This window comes from Salvelinus alpinus, chromosome 19 (genome assembly GCF_045679555.1).
Source record: "Salvelinus alpinus chromosome 19, SLU_Salpinus.1, whole genome shotgun sequence".
Lineage (NCBI taxonomy): Eukaryota > Metazoa > Chordata > Actinopteri > Salmoniformes > Salmonidae > Salvelinus > Salvelinus alpinus.
Window position 1 is genome coordinate 8425555 of NC_092104.1, and position 9573 is coordinate 8435127.

General features: G+C 42.4%; 2 protein-coding genes across 5 annotated transcripts; both read right to left on the reverse strand.

The window, feature by feature from the left end:
• Positions 1-257: 257 nt before the first annotated feature.
• Positions 258-3258, reverse strand: LOC139545949 (perforin-1-like). Of its 2 annotated transcripts, none has more exons than XM_071354220.1 (4): positions 3152-3258; positions 1285-1447; positions 702-821; positions 258-531 (listed from the first exon to the last, which is right to left on the reverse strand). In XM_071354220.1, the coding sequence occupies exons 1-4, from the start codon at positions 3157-3159 to the stop codon at positions 394-396; spliced, it is 429 nt and encodes a 142-aa protein (XP_071210321.1). In that variant the 5' UTR covers positions 3160-3258; the 3' UTR covers positions 258-393. The 2 variants fall into 2 exon arrangements, with proteins under 2 accessions (XP_071210321.1, XP_071210322.1); XM_071354221.1 differs by lacking the exon at positions 3152-3258 and adding an exon at positions 2087-2193.
• A 1696-nt stretch (positions 3259-4954) lies between these two features.
• Positions 4955-9189, reverse strand: LOC139544964 (perforin-1-like). Of its 3 annotated transcripts, none has more exons than XM_071352213.1 (4): positions 9087-9189; positions 5889-6047; positions 5332-5451; positions 4955-5210 (listed from the first exon to the last, which is right to left on the reverse strand). In XM_071352213.1, exons 2-4 carry the CDS (start codon positions 6039-6041, stop codon positions 5073-5075), a joined length of 411 nt encoding a protein of 136 aa, XP_071208314.1. In that variant the 5' UTR covers positions 6042-6047; positions 9087-9189; the 3' UTR covers positions 4955-5072. The 3 variants fall into 3 exon arrangements, with proteins under 3 accessions (XP_071208314.1, XP_071208313.1, XP_071208312.1); XM_071352212.1 differs by lacking the exon at positions 9087-9189 and adding an exon at positions 7191-7594; XM_071352211.1 differs by lacking the exon at positions 9087-9189 and adding an exon at positions 6526-6702.
• Between the last annotated feature and the right edge of the window lie 384 nt (positions 9190-9573).

Consider the following 9573-nt stretch of genomic DNA (forward strand, 5'->3'; position numbering starts at 1 on the left):
CATGGCAGCAAAGAGAAAGAGTTTCTACCAGGAATTTATGACCGTTGTAAAACCTGGGGTGGGAGAGATAGTAAGAGGGGGGGGGCATGATATACAACCGCAAGGGCCACGTCGTGACACTGCAAAAGGTACATGTCGAATGGTCTCAAATTTAGTAGAAATATTGATTTATCTCTTTTAATATGCTACGGACCATCTTCTAAGGCATCATCTGAGAAATCATTAAACAATTCAGAAACATGATGAAGCCAGACTAAGACCATCTTGCCGTAAAGCACATTTTTTTAATTGATGCTATAAGGAAGTGAATACATGAGTGAAAGGGTGAGAGAACCAATCAGACACAAGGTCACAAAGGTCCTAGGTTACAATCTAACCATCATTCTGTTCCTTCTAGTGACTGTAGTCGTAGCTGTAGGTGTAGTAGACGGTGCCTTTCTTCAGGTGGCAGGTCTCAGTGTGTGTTCCTGGGTAGACAGTGGTGGTGCAAGTTCCCAGGCGGTGATCTGGTCCGACGTTATTATCCCAAACCTAATAATAATAATCATAATAACAATAATAGTAACAAATAATCATAATAATCTTCCTGCACCTCCTCCTCATTATCATCTTCATCATCATCATCATAATAATAATTGATGGGATTTATATAGTGCTTTTTCAGTGCTCAAAGCGCTTTGCATAGTAAGGGGGGAACTCACCTCCAGCTTCAGGACAGAGTTGTGAATGATGTCTACGAAGTTGAATTCGCCGGGCCAGGTGGGGTTGGCCTGGTTCTTCAGAATGCTGCTCATACCACCGAAGGCTGGGCCGCACCACACCTGAGGAAGATAATGTTGTCAGTAGAATTTATTTAAAAAAAAATTAAATTATTGTGCTTTTAATACTAAATTATTTTTTATGTATGTACAGTTGGCTCACTTGAATGAGGAACCTCTACATGTATTTTTAATACATTAATTCATTCATTTGTTTGTTTGTTTGTTCATTCATTTTTTTTATAAGTTCAACGAACAAATAACAAGTCAAGCACTGACATTTTCATGTTCACACGTCACTGTAGGCGACTTGATATCCAAACAAATGACTGCTGACTGTCTACTGTTTACTGTTTGATTATGGCTGTGTCTCTGTCCTTTTGTGTTAGGATGTCTGTCCTGTCTGTAACATTACCGTACTTCTTCGGTTTTATCACCCCACCTGCCTTTCCCTCATTGTAAATAAGACTGTTTCGTTAACTGACTGTTCTGGTTAATTAAAGGTAAAATAAATGAATAAATTCACCTTGATGTAGGGGTCTGGCTGGGAGAGGAAGTCTCCTTTCAGGTTGGAGGCACTAAGGCCCCACACCCTGACGTGGCCATCATACAGGTCACAGTGTACAAGAGCCAGGGTGCATAGCACCAGCAGTCCCAGGGACAGAGAGAGAGAGGCCATGGTACACTGTCTGAGAGAGAGGAGAGAGAAGAGGAGAGGAGGGGAGGAGGGGAGGGGAAGGTATAAACATGTCCATAAGAGCTTGACAGTAACACCTCAAACTGTATTCAGAGAGGTGGAGTAAAAATAGAGTTGAAAGATCAGGACATGTTATCAGTATTAAGAGTTTAGTCAGTGGAAGAAGAGAGAGAGAGATAGATGGACAGAGAGAGAGAAAAAAATAAATGGAAGACACCATAACAATTCTGAATCAGCAGAAATACAGAGAGGGGCTTTCCAGAAGTGTGTTTGATTTACACACCAGCATATCCTGGATGGAGGGAGATGACACTTGACATAGAAACAATCAGTCCCATGGTGTTACACATTCAGTTCTGACAGCAAACCTGGCTGAGAAGTCATCCGGTGTACTCAACCAAACTGACACTTAATTTTCTATATCTGCTATTGTGCAAAACTAAAAGCGCCTTTTGGAAAGCCACTCACTGTTTGCAATGGACTGAATCCCAGTCGATGAGAGAGAGAGAGAGAGAGAGAGAGAGAGAGAGAGAGAGAGAGAGAGAGAGAGAGAGAGAGAGAGAGAGAGAGGGAGAGACAGAGAGAGAAAAAAAAGAATATGACAGCACCAGAAGAGCAGATCATGTCTTACCTGGATTTTTTTTTGAGCTGGAAGTCTGTCTTTCTCTAGTCACCCAACTGCTGATGGTCCTTACTGTGCCATCTAGCTGTTTATAAAGATCTCAGCCCCCCCCCCCCCCCCCCCAGGAGGTATGATGACCCACAGATGGTATGTAGGACTACTTAGTGACGACATAACCAATGAGAACACACCCTGTACTACCCAGAGACATATGGAAGCCTATAAGGTGTAATAACAAATTCTGATACTATCTGAAATGCTGGTTGAACAAATTGTATTCCAGATAATGTCAAAAGGCCAGCCCAGTGAATAAACAGTTAGGTAAGGGTGAGGACATTACTAAGGGTGGACATGGTAATTAGTACTGCATAGAATATGTAATTCATCAGTAATACCATTGATCACTATCTTTAGGAGACAACAGGCGCCACACAGCCCACTGCTTCAGTAGGAGTGGTATTATAAGGACCACTCCTACAGTGACCGTGTTTGAGTCACAAATGGCACCCTATTCCCTATATAGTGCCCTAATGGTCAAAAGTAGTTCACTATAAAGGGAATAGGGTGTAATGTGGGACAAACCCTTTACACACTACAGTTGTATCACTCACTCTGTGGCGCCACATACAAACACTGTCTCTGGCTTCAATAGAAGCTTCATCCCAAGGCCCTATCAACCGGATCGACGTAAAACCTCTTGGTTTGATCCTTAATCCAAGATCTAATTACTAAACTTTTTGTATTAAAGAAGTACAGAAGACTACAGAGCTAATTAAGTTATTATAATATGCCCCACTCTCACAGTGTCAATATACACTCACTTCAGAACATACCCCTCTCTCTCTTCTCTCTGTGGCGCCACACACAAACACAGGCTGAACTCTTATCTTTTAGCAGCAGCTGTCCGTCCGTCCGTCCGTGCTACAGGATCTTAGCCATGTATGTATGTATGTATGTATGTATGTGTGTGTGTGTGTGTGTGTCTCTGTCTGTCTGTCTGTCTGTCTGTGCTACAGGATCTTAGCCATATCTGCCATGGGATTTTTTGAATGTTTCAATTAAGTTAATATTCACCTTATCATTTTTTGTTGTTGATGTCATCCCACAGCTGAAGTACACCCATGTGGATCTAGACTACAGCTTTCTGTCCTCTTATCAGAGAGGGGTTTGAGATGCAGTTATAAAACAGGCTGTTATTGATTAGTCCCTTTCTTAAAAGCGATGAAACAGGAGAAAGATATTTGCTAAAAAATTGTAATCCTGTGGAAGTGTGTGTAATGTCTCTGAAAATCTCTGAAATTCATTAGTAAAGCTACAAATGTATAATCACTGACAAATATTAAGACAGTTGAGGGTTCCCTGGCTCAGGAAGCATTCCTGTCTTGTTGTCTTGTTGTCTTGTGGTTGCTGGTACCGATCCCGTGAAACATTATCTTCTCCCCATTGGCCAGGCTCCGTCACCTAATCAGTTTGAGATACTGTAGTAATTTGCCACCAATTTTTACCAATTCTCTATGGGTCATCAATAACTACATTGCTTGAATAAAGTAAATTTCTGCCTCTGTGGTGTCGTGATCCAAGCAGGGGTGGGAGAGGGTTAGGGATACGCAAGGGAGAGGAAACCTGGATATCAGAAAATTGACAAACATGCATGCACACACACACACACACACACACACACACACACACACACACACACACACACACACACACACACACACACACACACACACACACACACACACACACACACACACGGAAGATCCTGAGGAATGACCTCACTGCTCAGTCAGGCATTTGGAGACATACCATCATATCATACCATCATACCATAAATGTATCTAGTAGTGGAGGAAGATTGTTTACAGATAAAAGTAGAAGTAAAATGCTTTTCTCCTTCCAGAAAACAACAGCTGTTTCAAAGGGGGTGAGGTGGATTTTAAAACACTTCCGAGCTTGAACCTGAAAGGATACTCTTGAGAATCCTCTGCTGAAGTTGGTAATCGAGGAGAGCAGACTCCTCCTTTACCTACTAATGAATTAACTCTCTACTCAACCTCTCGACCACTCATTAGTTTCCAGGTCACTGTCCAGGAACCTGTTGTTGGAAAGCAGTCTCTACTCTGAGGCGCTTTGTGGACACAGGCCCTGATCTAGGCCCGTATTCATGAAGCGTTCATAAAAGTTTGGCTTATTAGATCATATTGAAGGAGATTGTTCTGGAATGGGAAAACCTGATCCTAGATCAGCACTCCTAATCTGAGACACTTTATGAATAAGGAACAGGTCTCCGCTGATCTGAAAGGCAACACTGACCACATATCTTAGCAGTCCTGCTGAGAAGCTTTAGGAATCCTAGCTAGCAGTCCTCTATACAACACCGCCCCCATCTGGTGTGATGAAGTCATATTTTAGTTGTTGTTGATAATATACCATTATGAATTATCATTCAGTTAATTTCCACATGCGGGGGGGGGGGGGGGGGTTCATATGTAACTAAGTATAACAGAAGGTTCCCTGACGTTGTGGGTTCCCATGTTGATGGTGATGCTGCAGCTTAGCTTCCCACCATGTCAGCCCAGGTTGGATCCTTTAGATAACAGATCATAGGTGCTTAATTATCACCATGGGGAAATGTTGTATTTATCTTATATGCTGATTATGAAAAAAGGCCAAACCTTAGAATAACAAAAAGTTAAATAAAGTGTAGATTTAAGCACAATAATGGTATACTGTAAATAAAAGCCTTCACATAAAATCTCAAATCTAGTCGAAATATTGATTTATCACTTTTAATATGCTATGGACCATTCTAAGACATCTTCTGAGAAATCATAAAAGAATACAGAAACATGATAAAGGCAGAGTGAGACCATCTTGCCATGAAGCGCTTTTTTAATTGATATTATAAGGAAGTAAATACATGAGTGACAGGGTGAGAGAACCAATCAGACACAAGGTCCTAGGTTACAATCTAACCATCAGTCTGTTCCATCTAGTGACTGTAGTCGTAGCTGTAGGTGTAGTAGACGGTGCCTTTCTTCAGGTGGCAGGTCTCAGTGTGTGTTCCTTGGCGGATGGTGGTGGTGCAGGTTCCCAGGCGGTGATCTGCTCCGACGTTATCATCCCACACCTAATAATAATAATCATAATTGTAATAATCTTCCTCCTCCTCCTCATTATCATCTTCATCATCATAATTGATTGCTTTTCCAGTGCTCAACGCACTTTGCATAGTAAAGGGGGAAACTCACCTCCAGCTTCAGGACAGACTTGTGAATGATGTCTAGGAAGTTGAATTCACCGGGCCAGGTGGGGTTGGCCTGGTTATTCAAAATGCTGCTCATACCACCGAAGGCTGGGCCGCACCACACCTAAGGAAGATAATGTTGTTTGTAGACGTTATTAAACGTTTTTAATTACTCAATGTGTTTTTAATAATCAATGATTTTTTATGTGTGTACAGTTTGAATGAGGAACCTCTACATGTATTTTAAAATGCATTAATATATGTTTGTTTTTCATTTGTTTGTTTGTTTATTAGTTCACCTAACAAGCCAATCACTGACATTTTCAATGTGACACGTCACTGTAGGCGACTTGATATCCAAACAAATGACTGTTGACTGTCTACTGTTTACTGTTTGATTAGTGCTGTGTCTCTGTCCTTTTGTGTTAGGATGTCTGTCCTGTCTGTTACATTACTTCTTCTGTTTCATCTCCCCACCTGCCTTTCCCTCATTGTAAATAAGAATGTTTCGTTAACTGACTGTTCTGGTTAATTAAAGGTAAAATAAATTAATCAACTCACCTTGACGTAGGGGTCTGGCTGGGAGAGGAGGTCTCCTTTCAGGTTGGAGGCACTAAGGCCCCACACCCTGACATGGCCGTCATACAGGTCACAGTGTACAAGAGCCAGGGTGCATAGCACCAGCAGTCCCAGGGACAGAGAGAGAGAGGCCATGGTACACTGTCGGAGAGAGAGGAGAGAGAAGAGGAGAGGAGGGGAGGAGGGGAGGGGAAGGTATAAACCTGCCCATAAGAGTTTGAAACTAACACTAAAAACTGTATTCTGACAGGAGTAAAGAGAGAGAGAGAAACAATCCTGAATCAGCAGAAATGTGATTGATTTCCATGCCAGCGTATCCTGGATGGAGGGAGATCACACTTGATTTACAAACTGTCAGTCCCTTAGAGAACGTAAGAGCTCGTCACAGAGCATAAATCGTCGGGCAAACAGTAAAGATACACACAACAATGTATATCCATTTCAAGGTCTCAATCAATTTAGGAATTACAGCTAGGAGAGAGAAGAAAATACACAAGTCACATTCAGAGAGGAAGAGAGAGAGAGAAGCTAAGATACTTCTGAGAAAAACAAACCCAGTACAGACGAAGAAATGACGACAGAGAGTGAGAGAGAGAAAGATGGATTAGCGGTCCTTTACCTCAGCCTTGTAACCTCTGAATGTTGTACATTCTACCCCTGTAAATATAACATACTGTACACTCCCCTCAGCCCCCTCCACTCTAAAGGTGATAGCAACATACATATGGTCAGTTCTCAAGCACCGTCTCAGCCAATGAGCGTCCACGGTGCTGGCTATGACGGGAAAAACCTATACTACGTGGCAAACAGGGGTTTGAACTGAAATCCTATTGTGCGTCCCAAAAGGCACCCTATTCGCTATACAGCAGTATGGGCCCTGGTCAAAAGTAGAGCACTATATAGGGAATATGGTGGAATTTGGGATGAAGACCGGGTTAACAGAGATGGTTTCATTAATAATGAAAGTTAGGGTTCTTCTGTGAGAAAAGGCTTTCCTCCAACAGGTGGGTGACAACAAGGGCCAACAATGTTATCAACGTCAATTTCCCACTACTGAGCTGAACTGAGCCAAAGCAAGCTGCACAAGGTTGACCTGGTTACACATCCATCAACGTTTCTGGAGCCGCGTTAGAAAGGACAATGTGAAAAGAAAATATCTGAGATAGCACGGTTCAGATCGGGATGATGAAGGTTTACAATCAGAGACCAGAGCACACATCCTATGATACAGGCTAGAGAACAACGACAGCAGGTCAGCAACAGCAGGTGTCCTTTCCAACTCACCACAAAGTCACGGCCATAGAAATATCATGAATAGAACGGGCGTACCCATTGAACTAAATGATGTGCATTTTCTCAGGTCAGACGGCTGTCTACACTGATCTGTGTGATAGCAAACTCTCATGGGATCGCTAACAATAAGATTTGCTACAATAAGCTATCCTAGCATTCGTCAACGTTACCCAAGGCAACGTCGTCCGCTGAATCCCCATTCATCCTCAAAAGAGTTAATCTTAACAAAAACTATACATCTGTAGCTAATATCTACCAAGTCTTCACAACCTAATTCTACTATCTAATTCAGATATCTTCTGGTTGTAGAATCAGTATTTATCAAATTCGAAATGTGCACGAAAATTAGCTATCTAGCTAGCTTGTCTGCCTGCTGGCTGAATCCGTCTAAAATCAATCCATTTGAAACGAAATGGATGCTAAAAAAGCCAGCTCACACACTCATTTTTTTTTTTTTAAACCTTTATTTAACTAGGCAAGTCAGTTAAGAACAAATTCTTATTTTCAATGACAGCCTAGGAACAGTGGGTTAACTGCCTTTTTCAGGGGCAGAACAGACTTTTATCTTGTCAGCTCGGTGATTTTATCTTGCAAACTTTCGGTTACAAGCCCAAAGCTCTAACCACTAGGCTACCTGCCACCCCAAAGTATTCAATGCTGAATACTACCACTAGCTAGCTAGTGTAATGAACGTCTTGCTAATAGCAAAAAGAGTTTCATGATAAGACAGTTTCTGTTCTGCTGTGATTAGTTCCGCAGCACGCTGACAGCTCTAGCTGTGACGTTATCACGTTGGCCAAACGTAGCTAGCTAAGGAGCGAGGCACAGTGCCAGCTGAAAGGTACAAGCTGATTTCTGAGAACTGTCCATTAACTTTGGTGCTGTACAACTTCATCAACAAGCTGGCAAACTAGCTACTGTAATGGCCATTCAAATAAGCGTGCTCTAGGCTGCTAGTTGGAGTCAGTTTTCTTAACTGATCGAGCTGATAGAGCATGGTTTGCAGTACTAGCCAGTGCGTCATAGCTACGGAGGGAGCAAGTACAGAGTACCACAGCATGGCTCTGTCGCAGCCGGCCGCGACCGGGGGGTCCGTGGGGCGACGCACATTTGGCCTAGCGTCGTCCGGGTTAGGGAGGGTTTGGCCGGTAGGGATATCCTTGTCTCATCGCGCTCCAGCGACTCCTGTGGCGGGCTGGGCGCAGTGCGCGCTAACCAAGGGGGGCGGGTGCACGGTGTTTCCTCCAACACATTGGTGCGGCTGGCTTCCGGGTTGGAGGCGCGCTGTATTAAGAAGCTAGCTGCAGCCAGAGTGGAAGAAGCGAAACGAGAGGGATAACTGAGCCAAAGTCTGCGTTCTCCAGCAGGTGGCTTTTTTTTGTTTTTTCCACTCACCAAGCGAGGAGTTTTTGTATGGAGGTCAATAAGAGAGTGTCGAATTTGGTTAACAAATAGTTTAATAGCTTATTTGCTACGTGTGGCTTATTTGTTCAAATATAAGTTTCGTAATGCTTAGGTTATTACCAGTGTACTGATATAAGTAGGACGGACATGTGATATCCCTGCAACTTGGAGACAAAACACTTTAGAGAGCCCTGTAATATCCTGCTAGGATATATTATGTTCAGTGTGATTACGTCTGGGAATATCACATGCTGCATCATTGACATAAAGGTCTCGTAAATTTAGGGTCAAGTGCACGTACATGACTTGTCAATTCCATATTCGTTGTCAATCCCTTTCCTTTAATTAGACAACTAAGAGTGACAGTTAAGTGGAAATGTTAACATGGTGTCAGATAGAAAGAAACAAACTCATAATAAATAATAAAATGGGAATGATCGGGCTTTCCAACACCGAGGATGGATTGGGATTCATCAAATTTACCTGACTCCTGGAGAAAGTTTCAACAGCATGTGGAGCTAATGTTCTCTGGACTGCTACGTGCTAAGAATGAGAACGAGAAGTGCAGCTATCTCCTGTTGTGGATTGGGGAGAAAGGACGAGATGTATTTAATACTTGGACACTTACAAACACAGAGGCAAAGATAGTGAAAACATTTTATGACAAGTTTGAGGAATATGTCATACAAGTTTCAAGAAAAACTATAAGGAGTTAGCGAATCCTTCAAGTATTTTGTTACCGAGCTAAAGTTGATAGTTAAAGACTGTAACTTTCCAAACAGTGACGAGATGGTTAAAGATTGAATTGTTTTTGCTACAAACTCACATGAAGTGCATGAAAAGCTATTGAGTCATGGCTCATCAGATTTGACTTTGGAAAAAGCCATTGACATTGCACGCTCATCCAACTGTACAGAGACTCTGACACAAGAGAGCACGTTGCAACAAACAGTGAGCAATCATTTGCTTG

Bases quoted from the DNA above. Each gene is read 5' to 3' on its own strand.
- LOC139544964 (XM_071352211.1), bottom strand. From the start codon at position 6,630: ATGTATGTTGCTATCACCTTTAGAGTGGAGGGGGCTGAGGGGAGTGTA. The intron at 6,048-6,525 runs GTAAAGGACCGC...TCTCTCCGACAG, and splicing joins TCAGAGGTTACAAGGCTGAG to TGTACCATGGCCTCTCTCTC. The intron at 5,211-5,331 runs GTGAGTTTCCCC...TATTATTATTAG, and splicing joins AGTCTGTCCTGAAGCTGGAG to GTGTGGGATGATAACGTCGG.
- LOC139545949 (XM_071354220.1), bottom strand. The intron at 822-1,284 runs GTGAATTTATTC...TATCTTCCTCAG, and splicing joins AGCCAGACCCCTACATCAAG to GTGTGGTGCGGCCCAGCCTT. The intron at 532-701 runs GTGAGTTCCCCC...TATTATTATTAG, and splicing joins ACTCTGTCCTGAAGCTGGAG to GTTTGGGATAATAACGTCGG.